Here is a 19,717-nt window from a genome sequence, read left to right as displayed (position 1 = left end):
AATGAGTCTTGAAAGTGCCGATCAAAAACACAGACCAAGAGGACGCAGAAACGAACAATCTCATATGTATGCATATTAAAAATAATAAGATCATCAACTCTAACCGTATACGAATTAAAACTGCCTAATGTTACAGAGTGAAATGTCAATCCATGAAGTCGTAAAGGACTGTGCAAGCTTTGGGAGAGCTGATGGAAGCCATCTACTGCATCTTTGATTTGATGATAATATTACTGAATGTGATGCAGATCCAGTAGTATTTGATAAAAACAAAATATATTGACAAACAAAGATAACAAAAAGATATTGATGCAACAAAAAATGTGGCTGGCAACTTTTTTCAAAAGTGCTGGCGGGGAAAGGGTTAATATAGAACAGGGATTAAACTGACCAGATTTAATGCACAGTTGGCCGTTACACACACACACACATGTTTAGTACAGTCACGTTGTAGATCTGTTATTAAAGAACCTTGGAAAAGTTGAAAAAACTGTTTATGAAAAACTGCTTCAGAAACTATTTGAATGAACATCAAATATTGTTTTTTATCTTATTATTTAAAAATGTTTATGTAGTTCATAAATACAGCGTTTAAAAAAATGGCATGTCATGTCAAAAAGTTAGCAAACCCCTGCTTTAAAAAAAAAAAAAAAGAAAAGAAAAGTTGCTACTAAATTCCAAGCCACACTTACCAATAGCAAAAGTCCTTAATAAGAGATGAGTTATTGTGTTAAAAGTTAAAAAAAGCTAGAAAAGTATGAAACTTCTCTGAAATGGTGCCAACTGTCGGCTAAAAAAATAAAAAATAAAATAAAAAACCCGGCATTGTGTTAGAATGCTAATTAGAAAAAGGAAAAGATTCTATATAAAATTGCTGACTACACTAATTGACCGTTTGGTTGTTGGACAAGTATTCAACCACTGCGACCCATTCCTGTAACTTCTTTTTTCAAACTACACAGATACATTTATATTATAACGAGCTGCAGAACTACCATCCATCGTTTGAGACAAATGTAGGGTTCTCTCAGCTTGGGTTATCCCAGAACTGATGACTCTCCCTTTGACCCACATTACTGGAGAGAAGAACAGAAACGAAAAACGAAAACCCCAGCTGTTTCTGCTCTCTTTGCAGCCTCTGCAAGTAACAAGACACTTAACCTCTCCTCATTTGCATGATTTCCCGTTCACTTCCAGTGCCTGATAAAAAGTATATATGATATGGGAATGAAAAAGATTCTTCAATTTCACATTTTGGAGGAGCGAGGCGTTTATCTAATTGCATGCTCTAATCCAACACTAGCAATACTGTGATAGCAGTTCAACTTTGGGGGGGATGCAAGAAATTCTTTTTTAACACATCATGATCTTAGTAGCGTGGGTTCATGTAAGATCACATTGGGAGCACACTATCATTAAAGCAAAACTTTCAAAAGAGCTCATATCATGTGCGCACAGTCTGACAGAACATGAAAAAGTCTTGTATTGAGCGGTTGTATATCAATTTGATGCGTCTCTACCATCCTTTTCGGTTGCTGTTCAACATCAAAGTCAGAGTACAGTCCGGACACATCATTAGCACAGAAGGCATGGAGGGAGGAATCATTTAAGCCCTGTTCTACAATCTAGTGAGCTGCCTAGCTGTCTTCAGTCTATACAGGCAGCACCTAACAGTCGCAGAACCTCATATGTGCATGCTCTACATAGGCAGCGCACCATACAAATGTTGCATGCAGAAGACTTAAACAGAAGAGTTTGACGCTAATACTGTGCAAAGCTATGACAGCTCAATGATAAGAATTACAACAACAACAAAAAAATTTACTTAAAACTTTTTTTTTTACATAATATATTCGTGTATACCGTCACCTTGTATATTTATTGTGTATATATAAATACATACATGTAAATACAGATTTTTTTAAGCTCAAATTTAAGACCTTTTTAAGAACTGCACAAATAAAATTAACACCATATGAGCGGGGTTGGGCAATGTATAAGCACCATATTAAATTGTAAATATTACTGTAAAAAGCATAATTTACAGTTCAGATACAAGTTTTCACCAAACTAAATGTCTTTAAAACATTTTTAAGGAAATTGATGAATCAAAATTAGTATTTATTACATTAATTTTAACAATTATTATCGATAAAATGTTATTTCAATTAAATAATATAAATGCAATATCCCTATCATTTTCTGGGATTTTAATCAATAAAGGTAATTAGATAATATTTTGCTATAGAGTGTGTTATTGTGCTGATATCTTATCTCTAATTGTGCAGCTGCCTCCTTCATTTTAATTTTTTTTTATATTCTTCATCTTCTGTGTGGTAAGTACACAGCAATAATAGAAATTAATCATTTCCAACTAGTTTTATGGCCATTTTTACCTTTAAGTCATTTTTTCTAAAAGTGTGCACCATCTTTTGAGTCAAATTCTTGAATTTGGGCTTTTACCAAGCAAATGAAATCAGTATCAACAGAACTGATCTTTGCAATGCAGAGGAAACACAGAAGCAGCATTAGAAGTGTCATTTACATGCATTTACACAAAGCTCTGATGGACATGGAATACTTTAACCTTTAATACATAAATAATGTTTTGATATATTAAACATAAAACATTGAAAACTGACTTTGAAATTATAAAATAAAATGAAAAGGTACCTTAAATGTTAAATTAAAACTCACAGTAGGTGGCAGCAAGTGACTGTTAAGTGAGTCACTGCGTTTGAACTGAATCATTTACAATCAATACAGCATGTGGTCGCCTCTATTTTTCTAGTTTTATTTCTTGCAGCAATGGAGAAAGAGAAAGCCAGATATTTGCAACAATAGTGCTGATCGGTGCATCCAACAAGGAGCCATAATAGACCCGGCACATGCAGCATAATCCGGCCGTATAAAACTCTCTATTAGGCATCCATTTGTGGTTTCTCTGAGGCTTACTCTCCTGTGGGACCACACTTCCACAAACAGATCTGACTGATACTGTAATCCTGCAATGCAATGATGAGCTGGGAGAGCTACGACTGCTGATCTGTGAAGATGAGCATGTTTGTCAAATCCATTAAAGAGATACAGAGCACAATCATAAAGGTTCGCAACCAACTGTTACTGGGTGTGCATCAGCCAGTTATCTGGATTTATCGAAAGGACTGAGACGCAAATAACCCACACAGGAATTTTGATAAATGCTCCGCATTTCACCTCCTGTAAGGCATAGTTTTACTTTGCATATGGGAGCCGTGCTTCCACATTAAACTTTTTACATGGAAAAATCTTACAGTGTTCATCTGATGCAAGTTGTTGATGAAATGATATAGAGATAATTGAAATTCCCACCAAATTGCAGAAAAAACTGAAATTATCAAACATATGACAGCATCCCACTGAGGAATGTAATGTAATTCATCACACACATGCTAATCGTCTGCAGAAGCAAAGGAACAAATGCAATGTAATATTTCCATTTTTATTTTTTAATTAGAAAAATGTTGGTCTCCTTCTAAACCCTCCAGGGGATTTGATTGTCTACAGATCCAACGCATCACTGCACAGATTAACTGTGACGCTGAAAAAAATGAACAGTCCTTTTTCCTCTACAAAATCATTCATGTTTATGTATCTAACTTTAAACAGGCATTTTTATCTGGTTACAAGTTTCAAAAAGCTTTTAAAAACCACCAAGTTTATGAAAAGGTGGCCACATTTCATTAAATATGTTATAGTATAAGAACACTGCCTTACCTTCACTGCCTTGGCTGCCTTCTCTTTTCAGCATTTGGACAGCTCCAACATACTTCTTCAGCTGGACCTTCAGAACCTCATTTTCTCTAAAATAGTAAAAAAATAAATCTATCATAAAAGAAATAAAATGTGCATAGAAGCTGGTGAGTTCAAAAATGAGCTATTGTATATTTAAAACGAGAGAAACTTAATGTGGAGTTATTTTACAACTACATTAAATTGATTATTACATTTTGAAGCTGGTTATTTTTCTTACAAAAATGCATCGCTTCACTACAGGAAGACCCCGGAGCTGTGTGGGACACTTTTTTATTAAGGGGGGCGCTTTTTATTTAACTTCTTTTGGACTGATGCACTGCAACACCCACTGAGATGCCATTAAACAGCTTGAAAGATCAAAGACAGTTTTTAATATAACTCCGACTGGATTCGTCTGAAAGAAGAAAATACACCCAGTGCTATATAGAGTGTTTTATGGGCTAATTTTCATGTTTGGGTGAACTAACCCTTTAACTGGAGAAGGGACAGAGCAGTGTAAAATAAAGGTAAATTATGTGAAAATAATTATAAAATAAAAGCATTAACAAGTTAGACTGCACCCCATAAACAAAATCAAGACTAGGAAAAAAAAAGCATAAAGCTCGCTGTGGCAGAATGCCAGTCTGTCCAGTCAATCAAGTCCAAAGAAAGATGCAACCCATAGCAACACATTATGACAACAACATCTGATGGCAGATTAAAGTAAACAATAAATAAATGACTTTCGAGAGAAACACCAGCTCCTGTGTCAGCAGCACCACATGCATATGTTATGGTTACTCTAATGAATGTGCATCGAAAACTGACATAGAAGAGAAGAAATTGTTGAATAAAGTCATTATTATTGTTTTTTATGCACACAAAAAGTATTCTTGTAGCTTTAGAAAATGACAGTTGAACCACATGGAAATTTTATTGATGTCCTTTACTTAATTTCTGGCCCTTGAACGTAGTAGTTGCGTGGCTGTTTATCAGGGTCAGGAAGCTCTCAGATTTAATCTAAAATATCTTAACTTTAGTTCCAAAGATGAAGAAAGGTCTTATGGTTTTGAAACGACATGAGGGTGAGTAATTAATGAAAGAATTTTCATATGTTTAGTGAACTATCCCTTTAACTGCACTAGACATGTGCCGGTATTCGATAATGTGATATAACACGGTAATGAATATGCAGGATATTGTTATCGTGGGCACTCCTAAACACCATAAATAATTATACATTATAAGTTATTCAGAATTTGGGATGCATTTTAAGGATATTTCCCCCTCAACTGATCAAAATGATGTAAACAAGCACGCATGAGAAGCACATGGGGAACACATGAGGGATGCTCTGAATGAAAGCACATTCACTCTCTAACAGCAGATGGCGCTAAACTGCAGAAAATCCAGTCGTTACCCTGGAAACCATATAAATAAAGCAGCTGTGCTACTTTCTAAAACTTATTTAAATAGATTTAAATAGTCATCCAGATTTGTGGATTTGCTATGGAGTTTATCAGAGGCCAAATACTTAAATATTTAGATTTAATAGGCTATTCATTTTCAAACTTTTTTTTTACATTTTAATCTGGACTACAACATGCTATAGATCAGGGGTGCCCAACCCTAACTCCTGGCGATTGACTGCCCTGCTAAGTTTAGCTACAACCCTAATCAAACACAGCTACACTTAATTTTTAAGTGAGCTTAAAGACCTTTAATTAGTTGCTTCAGATGTGTTTGATTAGGATTGGAGCTGAACTTTGCAGGACAGTCGATTGCTAGAAGCAGGGTTGGGCACCCCTGCCCTAGATATTGTTTGAAAGTGTTTTGATTCTTTATTGTTCATTCACACTTTACATTAGGGCTTCATTAGTTAACATGAGTTAATTCATTAGTTAACATTAAAAATTAAGAATTCTTCTGAACATTCATAAATCTTAGGTATTCCAATATTTAATAACATGTTAAAATCTAAAGTTGCAACTGTGTTAATGAGCTAACATGAACTACGACTTGTATCTTTTTCTGTTGCAAATGTAGCGATTTCTCATTGTGAATGTTAATGCATTAACTAAGATTAACTAATGAGGTCTTATTGTAAAGTTATATCCATTGGTCTTTATAGTTATTTTGTACTTTAATCTGTGTAAAATGTTATTAACTTTATTTTTCTGTATCGCTTTATTGTATTTAAATATTCAGTTATTTTTGTTATAAGAAAAAAGTTATTAAACCAGTTAAACTGTATTATGACAACGTGATTCAAGTAGTTATCCATTAAATTACATTATGTTCGGCCTGAATCATTGTTAATGTACATGATGAATTGTATATTGGACATTTTTATAAAAAAATCTGTCTTTCTGTGGCCCTAATAAAGTCTGTATGCTTCATTTATAGAGCTATTAATCAGTATCGGCAAAATCCACTATCGGTCGAACTCTAACTGCACAACAGAAACCAATTTTATTCTTTTAGGAATTACAGGAAAATAATGCATAAAGGATATGCTAACATCATTCGACACTATCCTGACATTCAGGATGTATGTGCAGTATGCATGAGGAGCCCACTGAGAGACTCCCACAGCAAGCCCCCCACTGAATTCAATTCCAGGAAATGCTTTACACAAAGTTCAATAAGGCTGTTCTGGGGAGCGAGATGTGTGTGCGTGCGTATGCGTGCTTGCTTACAAGCCTTGTTACTGGTGGTTTGGGAAGATCAATCAGAATCAATCCAGGTTGTGCTACTGTGGAGAAATATCCCATCCTATTCCTCCAGGATGCCTTTTGTAACTCCCTTATCACTGCCCATGTTATACCCTTCAATAGACAGAAAGAATGAAGGAGATCCAGAGACGTCTGGCAGGCTCTCAAAGGAGGGCACCGGCGAGCTGCGCACTATTCTGCAGCGATTTAATTAAAGTTAATAAGTGACAGCTTCTCTATAGGGAGGACTCGGCAATGCAGGTGTGCCACATTGATCTTTTCCACTGCCCCTGCAGAGCAAGCCACAGTATGCACACATGCTAGTAGATTCATATTAAAAGAATAACATCCAGCACAAGAGGGGGACTGCTGATGTCCCTCTCAAGGGCTTATGGGTCATTTAGTGGTCTACTTAATGAGTGCCACCTTGAATAGGGTGGGTTGAACCAACAAGAATTCATTTAAGCAAAGTTTAGTTAATCAAGGTTTAGTTGATCTGGGTTCTATTTTAAATTGAGTACCAGTTAATTTTCAGATTACCAAATCCGGGATTAGAATTTTAACCTGCACTTAAAATCTCCATCTATGATTAATTTTCTCTGCCATGATGGATTTGCCATTGTAATTAAATAGTAAGAATGTTAATATTCCTTATTCTAAACTCTGTCTCTGACATAAGTGGCTTTTGTCGATAAAGGAAATAAACTTGACTCACCAACAGTTTCTGCCTTTGTTCAATCAGCCACATATTGTAACTTTATTTTATTTAATTCTCCTCACCTGTAAATTTAAAGTTAATCCCTAATTGAGATTTAAATCTGAGTTTAAAGTTATGGAGCAACAGGATTAATGTTAATCTATTTTAAATCTAAAATAAATCCAGGATCAAAATGGTGGGTTAAATATAAACCTGCTTATTTTTAAACAAGGTTGGTAAAGTTTTGGGCAACAGAATTATTATATAAACCTTGATTTAAACAAGATTTAAGCTTCATTCTTTTAGGTGAGGTACCCATCCATAATGTCATTCTCTCCAAAGTAATAGTTGCATTAGTCTAAGTCTATTAGTCAAGAATTAATGTGCATGTATAAATCATTTATCCATACGACAAAAAAAAGTGAATACACCAGGTCACTGTTTGTTTCTCACTGTAACAATAGTTTTTAATTAAACCATTAAAATTAAACACACTTTAACACAGATAATATTACCTAAAATACTACTTTCTTTTTGTATTCAAAAACACTCTGCTATGTGCCCCATACATGTACTGATGTACACACAGAAGAGAAAGGTTTCTTTTAAAAACCTCGTCCTCAATGAATTCCCTAAATGTAACTCCATTCGGGAAATTAGATCACAGAAAAACTATTAAAAGCATGAGCCACAAAGGATTTGCAATACAACCACTCTAGTTATAGAAGTCATCATTCACAATATATTCTATCAAATTATATTTGCATTTGTATACGTGTTTTGTTCATGAAGCCAGCAGAAAGTTCCACAGAACTATAACATAAATTCATACATTTGTATAATGTATTATATAGATGTAATAATTGTAATTTAACAGTTATGAATTTTGGGTTATTTAACTTTCTGATGCATGAATGATAAAAATCACAGATGAACTTTAGCCTTCAAATCCAATAAAAAGAAAGTCTTATAATTAGCAAAACTGCTTTGTGTCAAGAAAATGTATCATAACTTAATTTAGTAGTAAGTTTGATAGTTTTAAATTTTATATTTCAATAATTAAGTCACTGTAGATCTGGAAAATTACCAATGAACAATACGCTCTTTAGATTAAACTACAATAAATACATTAAATCAATAAAACAATAACTCATTAATATCTTAATAAAAGTGTCCCTGTTAAAAATATTTTTATTGAATCATAAAAACGAGGGGGGGGGGGGGCACAACAAAAATACAAATAAATAATTGCAAAATAATAACTCTTATAATAAAATCCTCGCTAAAGTAGCAGTTTGGGAATCCATGTTCTGGAGATATGTGGTGCCTCACCAACTGCTGAATGTAAAATTATATTTGTCAGAAATCCACAGATGCTCCTTCAGCGCTGCAAATGTACAGTCAAGACATGACTATGCATGACAGCAATCTAGATGCCCTTCCCAGAACCCATTTCCATCTCCCTAAGGCTACAGGTAAATAAAATGTCAAACACAGCACCGGCATTATGCAGCAGCTGCTATTATCTTAAGTGTCACAAAATGTGACGGTTACTGAGCCAAAACGGAGGTTAAATACAATCCAATGCCAATCAGAAGAGAACATTCTCCAGGACTAAACGCAACGGTAAATACAAAAGGGCTGGCTGGCGGCCCCGTCAGATAGATTATTAAATTGACTTGTAAACAAGGCCAACCCTGTGTCAGTTTGTCTAAACAGGCTGATGAAGAGCAAGTGGAGGGATGCACCATCCAGACACGGTGCAGATGTCACCAGCATGATACGGAGTGTGGTTTTCTCCCCCATAATCCTCTCTTTGACACAGCGTCATACTGACAAGCATGCCTCCTGCTCTCGGCCGCTGTCCTCCTACTGAGCTAAATTCATTTGTTCATTCACTCCCAACATTATCCCCCTGAGGAACCACTACATTAGAGCTGATGAAATGCTCACAAAAGAGAGATGTCTCTCCCAATAACACAGCAGCACTTCAGGAAGACAAAAAACCTGGCAGCTCCGAGGCGTTCAGTAAAGTATTATTCTGACAGTCAGTCACTGCCACAACCATCCCGTCGTCTGTTTCTGCTCGTCCGGCTGAACCTGGACGTGACGGCGTGGAAGGGCTTTGTGTTGACAGGAGCCTGAGTGTGAGAGCATTCTCCCATCTTGCTTTATGGATCCTGCTTCTTAAATACTGCCCAATGAGTCAGGCTGAATCAATGGAGCTAAGCTCATGAGCACGGCTCATAGGTTCTTCCTCTGGGCGCACAGCCACACCGACCGTTTCCACACCTTATTTTTAGTCTCTATTGACTGGGACAGATTAGGTTTGAGACAGAAAAACTGACTGGACTCTTAACCTTTGAGTTTGCAATACTCTGAGACAGGAAGCAACAGGATGTCAGAAAAACAAGTTTTACTCAAGTAGTGGTAATCAATTTGACCACTCTCATACTTTAAGAGAATACACAAAGTAATACACAAAATGCTTAATGGCTTCTGATCATTTGCAAGTGTCTTTTTTAATTCTTTGGTTAGTCTCAGCAACATACCTCTTCTGACATTTTTTATCCATAGGCATTTAAAAAAAATGCTTCAACAAAGAGTTAGAAGCCTTATTTAAAGGTAAAACACCCAAAATACAAAAAGTAGTAATAAAAGATAAAAGACTACTACACAGGGACTACAAATGATGTATACTACCATTAAAAGGTTTGTGGTCAGTATATATATATATATTTGTGTACATTTAATGCGTATTTCCTACCTTATTTGTAAATAAAATTAATCTCCAAACCCTTCCTATCATTTCAGGTTTATCCATTGTTATTCAAATGCCAGAAATATATAGCTGGTTCTCCAATGAAAAACCACCAAATAACGTTTACACGTAGTTACATTATGATATGTAATTTTCAGAGGGTGGGGAGATGTATCTGTATTTTTCTGCATCTGCAAAAAAAAAAAAAATTATTCTTATTATTCCCAGTGAATAGGAGTTAAAACTCCCACCTGGGTGACACTACTCAAATAACAGACCATCCAAAACCATCTTTAAAATATTAGCTAGTAATGTTACAACAATAAAATCAGGGAGGACTTTAACTGTTAGCAACACCACCATATGCAAAACTAAGGGGAAAATAACATCTTAATGTTCAAAATGTTCAGAGGATTGTTTCTTTCTTTTCCTGCTTGTAATTATAAAAATTCTAAAACATTTTTTTTAATTTACATCGTTGACAATAACGTATATCTTCAAACATACACTGTATATGACCAAAATTATTATTTTTTTTTTTTTAGTGGACTTTTACATTTTTCTCTGCTTGAGAAAACATAAAAATATACAGTTATAGCGTTTTGGTTTTTTTTCTTCCTGTGATTTAGTCAAATTGGTTCTGCATAAAATACAATGTGATTTTCGGCAGTTGAGATCTGAAAGCAACAGTGCATTTTTCCACTTGTGCGAGCGCTTCCCAGACAGCCTACCTCACGCATGAAATCAGTCACAGCCCTGCAAACCAATGAGAACACACTACAATCCTGAAGAGTCATAACAACAAAGCGAAGGAGACAAAGCTGCAGAGAACCCGCTCGCCCGGAAGCTTCCGTAACTGACGTAGATTCACTATTCAAAAACTCTGCATGCACCGATTCCATTTTCACTCCAAATTTCTCTAACTGGAATATCAATCATTGGGATCACAATTCATCATTAAAAATTCTAAAATGTTACATATGTCCTCATATACTGTTGTTTGACAACCTCAAAGCTCAAATCGATGAATTTTGTGGCATCAAATGTATGAATGTTCTGCTTCAAGTAGCACGTTAGTGAGATAACTGAGAAAATTTCCATGAATGAAATAGGCTACTTTTGATATGATGGAAAATCTGGCCTCAAAGTAAACACACATTTTTAGATTATTTCTTTGCTATTGTTGTGCAACATTTACTATGACAGCTGAGCAGTTATTTGAAGTAGCTGGGGTCTATTACTGTGGTATCACCAATTTCAGACTTTGTCACCCCTAAACTAAAAAACTATAGTGCTTCACATGTAGGTCAGATAGCTGCTGTCTAAGTAGGTGGTGTCTGGCAATGCAATGTGAACTAGAGTTTAGGCTGATAGTAGGAATATGTCAGACTACTGTTCAGTTAGACTCTAGTGACTTTACCTCATGAGTGCTTGGACTTTGGCTGCATGTCTCTCCTCTAGTTCAGCCAGTCTCTTCTTCGAGCTGTCCACCTCCTGCCTGAGCCCAGCAGAGTGCTCCATCTCTCCATCCAGGAGACTGCGCAGAGACCTGTGGCAAAGAGTATAACAACAGTAAGAAACACACACACACACCTGACCCACTTTTCCTAAGCTATCTTTAATGACTACAAGTGCACATGATAATTACCCAGCTGCACATTATTGAACGTGCACATCATTGTAATTTTCCCCAAAAAAGGCCTGACACTCACTGAAACTGAAGCTTTTGATTTGTTTTGTTTTTATTTTTATTTTCAACAAAATGGTCAGCGAAATCTCAATATTATACAGTATATTTAGGTCACGATGCAAGTCATTTTCTATTTGTGGTTTGCAATTTTTTGGATCGCTGTAAACAAGAATAGGCTGAATATAGTTAAATACCCAGATATATGTTATACAGAATACAGAATAATGTTAAAATATCAACTCACCAACTCTGCATTTATTAGATTAAAAAACGCAGAACAAAACATCAAGCAATATTATAAAATGTTATTACAGAATTCATTTTAATATGGTAACAATCGACCCAAGCAATATTTCGTCTTATTACGAGTTAAAAACAGTTGTACTGCTTAATATTTTTGTGGAAACTGTAATGCCTTTTTCAGGATTCTCTCGTGAACAGAAAATTCAAAAGAACAGCATTATCTTTGATTTGCTAAGATTTGAATAACAGTTATGTTGGATACCTAAGCCAGCACCAAGGCAGGACAGGCCACAATCATCAGAACGAATTTCTGATATTGGTTAAAATCATTCTGACCTAAAAGAATTCTTTAACAACAGATTTCCACACAAATTTCTTAGGATCGTATTTCATTAAATGAACAAAAAATCCATAAGTCTGTAATATTCACTGCAATCAGTAAAATCTTACGTGTTCTGCTCGGTGAGTTCATCTTTTCTGTTCATCATGGCAACCATGGCTTGCCGCAGTTCAGCTAAGGAGAAAAAAAAATCAGTGTTATAAAGTTTTAAACAATTTGCGTTTAAACTGTTTTAATGTTTGAGGTGTAAACACTTTTGACCTGATTCACCATGTTCATGGACCCACACACAATAGTGGACACATTCTAGATTTATTTTTAGATTTATTTAGCACTATCTGATCACTTCTGTATTTTCTTTGATATATCTGCTACCACTGAATCTAGATCCGTCTCATAAGAGATGAAATGTGCTAAAACTTTAGCCACATTTAAATCCAGACTCAAAACTCATCTGTTTAGCTGTGCTTTTATTGAATGTACAAACTAATTTAAATGTATTTTATACATAATCATTTTCTTTGTCTTCATCTTTAACTGCTTTAAATTCATTTAAAAAACATTTTTAAATCATTTGAAAAAAAAAATTGTTGTTTTATATTGTTGTGATTACTTTTAAATTATAATTTTACTTCCTTTCATGTAAAGCACTTTGAATTGCCATTGTGTATGAAATATACCTTAAGGTATCAAAACCAACTCAAAATGAACAATGGCTTTTGTCCTCACCTGACTCAGAAAAAAACATGACTTCTGTACAATAAGACTCAATATCTCAGTGGGATTTAATGTCCCACACCTGTCTTCATTCTTTTAGTAAGGTTTACTGTTTCATACCGCTGACATTTTCATTTGTGTAGCACCACAGAACTAATAAAGAGAACTATGCACGGCTTAAAATACCAGCCAGACATTATTTTCTTTAAAATGAGGGTGACGTGAAAGGGTAAGGCATTTATAACACAGCTGTAAGGAGCGCCTCTGCAGATTTTGTCTCAAAACACATTAGCCTGTGAATAATCCGAGTGAAACATAAAGCTCTGACTGGGAAGCATTATTATAGCACTTGAAACACTAAGGAAAAAACGGCAACACTCGGTACGGTCTAAATCCAGAATGGTGAGTGAAAAAGAAAGAGAGAGCCAGTTTCTTTGTTGTTGCACTCTGAAAGCTGGATAACCTGGCACTGGGTAACCTAGATAACCCCAACAACACGGCTCCGAAAGACAAAGTCTGAATGCTCCTATCAGTCCATTATCAATTAATGAATCTCAGAGGAACCGCAGGCTTGGACAGAGCCATCTATATAAACCTGGCTGGTCCGATCCGCATTTAACAAGCTAAAAGTACTTTCAACAAAAGAAAGTCAAAGATGTCTTTGTTTTGTTTTTTTTGAAGAAGAACAACAACACTGGTATCTTTGAACAGTGATATAGCTCAGTTACTGTCTCTCTAACAGAAAGAGCTTAGCAGACCACCGGAGATCAATTTGGCAGCCATAGGCGTAATCAGAAACCGCTTCACTTGTATGCAATGTCCCTTTCAAAAACTAATTGCAGAAAATGGTTACAACAAAAGGACAACATTTGTTTTAAGGAGTCTTTTTTTTTTCAATCTGGCTACTGTAATAAATCTGGCCAAGTTATACACTGAGGACATGAGTTGATGAAAAAGGGATAGAAATTAGATTACAAAAAAACTAAAACAAAATTCATACAGGATTGGGCATGCAACATGTTGTCCCAAATGAATAAGTCAATAAAAAAACACATCCTGAGTCAAAAGCAGAAAATTAGAAATGACACCTCTTAATAAAATATAACTTCAACCCTTCAGAAAAAAATAAACCCAAAGGCAAAAAAAAAACATATATTCAGTAATAAACCCAACCCAAGATAAACTCCCAAAAAATTATATTAATAACAATAATATTTACCATTCAACCATACAAATTTACTCATAATTAAAGTAGCATGTGAATTAATAATCAAAACTGTTGAAAAAAAAATCTACAGAGGTGACATAAGGGACCCCCGTTGCTGACTGAAATGGTTCAGTTTAATTTCCCGCTGGCAATCTCAGTTTATGCAGTTTCCTCGGTTTCCGCGATACCGAAATTTCAGTTGTTAGACCAATACCAGTTGGTACAGTTTCACAGGAAATGTAAACTGATATTTCTTACTGACACTCTACAGCAAAAGAAAGAAATAATGGACTTAAAACTATTTTTAACTGGTGAAAATACTAGTGTTGTAATAATTTTGGCCACCTCTGTATGTCTATGATTGTCTGCGTGCTCAATGCTGCAAACATTGTATGAACTGAAATCTTTGAGGCCCTTAAAAGAATGCTCATACAAATAGACACTATTGCTAACATTTCCAAATACAGTAGATATACAAAGTTGCTGCAATAATATTACTTTGGAATGGGAGAAAGTGAAAGGCACAATATGGCTGAATAGTACTGCCTTCTGAAGAGCCAATTGCTATTTGGTAAAAGTCATCACATCACTGCAGCTGCTGTTAGAAGCTCAGGTGAACAGCGTTGGAGAATGTGATGTTTTCCTATTCAAAGAGATAGGCGCTGTACTTGAATGACTGAAATAGCTGTCCGAGACGCATTTCAAACATGGCCGCAAAGTGAAATGACTTGCCTTAAAAGGACTCTGTTATTACGCACTGCCTATCAGCTGCTTTCAAATGCTTCTGTATTTGTCATACATGCGAGATCAAAAAGGGGACTGAAACTGGCTTACTGTTTTTGTAAGCTAAACCTTTCACATTATCATGAAATTCACAACATTCCCGAATTTTTCCCGAGATAATATGCTAATATTCAATGCATCACCCAGCCCTACCACTGAATGCCGTAACGACCAATCAGAATCAATTATTTCAGAGCGTTGTCTACAATTATGTACTCTGAGGCTAGAGCACACTTTCTAAAGCATCCTCGGTATTTAATTATGGAACCGGGCCTGGATAACAGCAGCTCATATTTAGACGATAGCATGGAGTCTTATGTGCTGGAAAATTATCAGGATACTCGTTAATTTCCTCCGTGAAAATCTCTATACAGTTAGAGGAAACATCAATGCACAAGGGCTTCATCGAATACTTCTTGCATCCTTTGATTTCGTCTTATGTGTGGATTATCTGGTTTTACTTATTGGTGCAAATTTTCAGTTTCATTAGCTCTGCGAAGTAATAAACAATATGATTTGCAGCCGGCCAATGTTAACTACCTATTAAGCATGTATTATTATTATGTTGAGCTATTATGACTGATGAATGTCTGATGACCTGACTCTTGGTAATGTATTTTATCCCCCGACTACAAATATATGATTCGACTATCAGTCGATTCGGGCAAGATTCAACAATTCTGATTCAACTATGTAAACCCTTAGTCGGCGACACCCATAGTGTACATGTTTTCTAATAAAGACTGTATCCAAGCTGCTTAGTCCATGTTTCACATAACGTACAGTAGAGGAATTGTACAAAACAAAACTGTTGATAAGGCTGTTTTTCATCCACTCAAGGAATTTTGTAAATAGGCTATGTGCTGCACTGTGCAGGGTAACGCTACACAGGAGCAAAGAATCTGAAGGAGAATTGTTGCGGAAGAGCCCATTCCCTTTCCCAGAGCACCTCATCTGGAGGAGGAGAAACACACAAGGATGAGGTGGTCCAAGTATGTTTGTAATCCTTAGAGGAAGCAGGCAAGTAAGGAGCCGAAGCTTTGACTTTCTTCCCAGAAAGCAAGGTTCACAGACAGCAGTCTGACACACCTGGCACTGGTTCACATTTAGCACAGGCTTTTCATCAAAGGCTATTTACGGTGCATTATCTGCATGGAGATTCCCTCTGGAGTAACCTGGGATTAAGTGTCTGCTTAAAAGCATAATAGGGTCACCCCTGCTAGGGACTGAACCTGTAGCTTTGTGTTACAATTAGGAGGGTAACTATACACTCATATCACCATTCGGTTCGATACATGCGATCTAAAAAAAGGGTTACTCTAATGATACTTTAAACAAAAAGCAAAGAAAAATGGTAAGGGGTTAGTGCTATTATTATAACTATTATTTTAAATTAAAGTTTACAGAAACTGCTGTTAATAAAAATGCTAAAATTAGTATTCCATCATGGGTGGACCTGAACAGGCTTGGAATTGGTTCTGGTGCCCAACGCACAGGGTAATGGTAACACCAAAATAGAAAAGTTCATGATTCTGCTTAGCTGAAAATTAGGATTGCCAAGATGCAGAAAATGTTTGGCAAAGTTTCCAGACATTTACCGGAAACTTTCTGTCCCTTTGCAACCATATTGAAAATACAAATCTTTTAGTGTAATTTACTGCATTCTGCATTATCAGGATGAATTTTATATTTTAAAGCACAATACAGCATGGCATGATACTATCAGTACACCCCTAGTCACAAGCAAAAAGGTATTTGCAATCAATTACTTCAATGTTTCCATATCGTCAAAGGAAATTAACTTAATGTTCCAGCCAAAAAACGAGAATCCTGTCATTATTTACTCATCCTCGTGTCATTACAAACATTTATAACTTTCTTTCTTGTGTGGAAATGTAAAGAAGACTTTTTTCAGACTGCTGGTAACCAAACCATTTTGGTTACGTTTGACTTCCACTGAATGGACAACAACAAAAAATAAAGATTTCTCAAAATATCTTATTTTGTGTCTTACAGAAGAAATATATTCATTTTCAAAAAAACTTAGCACATTACAAATTTTCATTGTTTGTGGAGTATCGTTTTATGAATGGCTGACTTATAGTTGTTTCTGCATTTTAAAAAAATAAAATAATGTTAGAAATCCACAATTATTTTTTCACGGAATAAAAGAAAAGTCTGTGGAGTCAAAACCTGTCTACTTTATAGCTCATAAAAAACAAAATGGCATTTCCATGCCTTAAAAGTTATGTTTGTGGTACCCATAATTAAATAGCAGTTAATATGTTATTAAGGCATACTGAGAAAGCCATCTTTGATCTGAAATTGAATTTGACTCATGTCTTTGAGCACAAGCAGATTCGGGCACCCTGCATTTTCTTGCTTTCATCTTTTCTCTTTTTTATTTTTGAAAGCTGAAGTATAACTTGACCAGTCACCTCCAGCCCCGTCTCAGAGTTGTGTCCAGACAAAAGACAGAGAGAGAAAGAGGAACAAGGTGAGAGTATTTCACACTGAACCAACAGTGCCCTCATCTGGAAAGAGGAAGTATGAAGGGGTGAATCAAAAGAATAGAAATCCAGTCCAAAATTATGTCTGTCCCTACAAACATAGTATGTCTTAGCAGCACAAAAACATTAAGTTGTTAGATCACCATCATAATTTCCAGTTTCAAAGTCATAATTTCCAGTTTCAAAGTCATATGGCCGACATTTAAACAGCCTCACATCTGCACCAAACCACTAGACAACAGAGCTGTAGTCAAGGCAGTTTACCTCAATGATGCCATCTGTCCACAGCCCAAATCCTCAAAGACCTAAATGCTTTAGATTTATACAACTCAACTCAAATACAGAAAAGTGTACAGTTCACACAAGTGAACAGTTCACTCAAAAATGAAAGCTGTCATTACACATATTAAAAATAATGATTCTATCAGTGCTTAACTGTCTGCTGCAATTTTTTAATTTTTTTTTTTTTTTTAGGAAAACTAAAAGATAATTTCTGCAGAATCAACAAGCTTTTATTCATACGACGACAAAGTTCATAGCGACCACAGACTGTCAAACTTCAATAAAAGCTATACAGTGGGGCTCGAAAGTTTGGGCACCCCTTGCAGAATCTGTAAAAATGTGAATAACTTTTGAGCCCCACTGCATTGCCTCCACTACATCTTGGATGCCCTGGGGGTAAGCAGATAAACATCAAATTTTAGTTTTTGGTTTCATTATTTCTTTGATGGCAAAGCTACATTTTCTGTAGCTATTACAGTCTTCAGTGTCACATGAGTCTTCTAGAGTCTTTAGAAACCTAGTATGCTGATTTACTGCTCAATAAACATTTCTTATTTGTATTAATGTTGAAAACAATTGTGCTACTTAATATGCTTGTGGCAACCTGATACTTTTTTTAGGAATCTTTGAGGGACAGAAAGTTTAAAAAACAGCATTTATTTGACAGCAATAGTTTGTTAAATGTCTAGTCTGACTTTTGATCACTTGCAAATACACATGGCTGATTATTCATTTTTCAAATAAAAATCAATCTTACTGATATTTAACTATTAAACATTGTTAGAGCTTGGCCATTGTATTCAAAACAGCTGTGTGAACATACAAATCTTCAAACTGTGTTCAATGGTAAAACAGCATAACCTTTAGAAATATAATTAAAAAGAGCCTAAGACCCAAGTAAGATCTCTGGACAATTATATAGTTTATCTCAGGTTAACTCACCAATGGTCATGGATTCGGGAAGGCCAGGGGTCGGCAAAACACTGGTCACAGGCGCAATCTGTACTGGCAAGTCTGACTCCGCGCTGAGACAGCAAAAGTAATAAAGACTATAAGCATCAGTCTTCAAAAAAGAAATTTTACTTACAGAAATCTTACAAAAATGTGTTCTTTTGTATCAGATACCTAAATTGGAGTTGGCTTTGTTTTTCACTGTCAGCTGGTGGACTTGAGCTCTCCTTCTGTCCATGAAATTTGACATTCTCAACTGAACTGCCAGCTGTAATCACAAAAATAATAACTTTCTCCATGCCAGGACCGTACTTACACATAACACACTCAATTACGTGGTGCTTTATTTTGAGTTAATTTTTTACATTTGGAATTTTTCAAAGACACATAAAAATGCCGACACATAAAAAAGGACAAGACTGTGAAAACATAGCAAGATGTCCCTGAATGAGGACATCGTCTGACAACCCCTGGGCCTGACCTTGTTGTGTGTAGGGCTCGCTGGGGGCCAGAGGTATGAGAATGTGTGAGTTGTCATTGTCAGTGATGATTTGCCTTGGACTCCATGTGGAAACACTTGATAAACTCCCCACAACCAGCCTATGTAGAGCAAAATCTTATGGTCATACTTTATTTGAATGTGTCTTTATTACAATGTCATTTCACAATTAAAATTAATGAATTAACAACATGTATTTACTATAGGGTTTGGTTTATGTTAGCTTCTTTTATAGTTACCACTATAGTAAAAGTTTGGGGTAGGTAAAATTTTGTAAATGTTTTTTAAAATCACATATGCCTATAGAGTAAAACTTATTCATATCAAAATAAATATTTTGAAATATTACTGTAATACACTAACTGTTTAAAATGGCTATACTGTTTTAATGTATCTTAAAATGTAACTTATTCCTGTGATGCATTCCATTACTTCAGTCTTAAGTTGTTTGATCTTTCAGAAATCATTCTAATATTCTGTTATGGTGATGAGAATGGAGAACAGTTATGCTGCTTAATATTTTTGTGGAAACCGTGGCACATTTTTATT

General features: G+C 35.5%; 1 protein-coding gene across 5 annotated transcripts in view; it reads right to left on the bottom strand.

Annotated features, from left to right (window-relative positions):
• Positions 1–19,717, bottom strand: part of snx29 (sorting nexin 29) — a 137,809-nt gene that overhangs the window by 110,536 nt on the left and 7,556 nt on the right. For 4 of the 5 annotated variants that reach the window (XM_026276782.1, XM_026276784.1, XM_026276785.1 and 1 more), the window contains 6 exons: positions 19,104–19,269; positions 18,844–18,938; positions 18,661–18,743; positions 12,330–12,393; positions 11,367–11,495; positions 3,757–3,842 (listed from right to left, as the gene is read on the bottom strand). In XM_026276782.1, coding sequence (XP_026132567.1) covers positions 3,757–3,842; positions 11,367–11,495; positions 12,330–12,393; positions 18,661–18,743; positions 18,844–18,938; positions 19,104–19,269 — 623 coding nt within the window. The remainder of the gene's footprint in view (positions 1–3,756; positions 3,843–11,366; positions 11,496–12,329; positions 12,394–18,660; positions 18,744–18,843; positions 18,939–19,103; positions 19,270–19,717) is intronic. The other variant, XM_026276783.1, reaches the window with a different exon arrangement.

The sequence above is a fragment of the Carassius auratus genome, chromosome 12 (genome assembly GCF_003368295.1).
Source record: "Carassius auratus strain Wakin chromosome 12, ASM336829v1, whole genome shotgun sequence".
NCBI classification, from domain to species: domain Eukaryota; kingdom Metazoa; phylum Chordata; class Actinopteri; order Cypriniformes; family Cyprinidae; genus Carassius; species Carassius auratus.
This window is presented reverse-complemented; position numbering and strand designations above follow the sequence as displayed.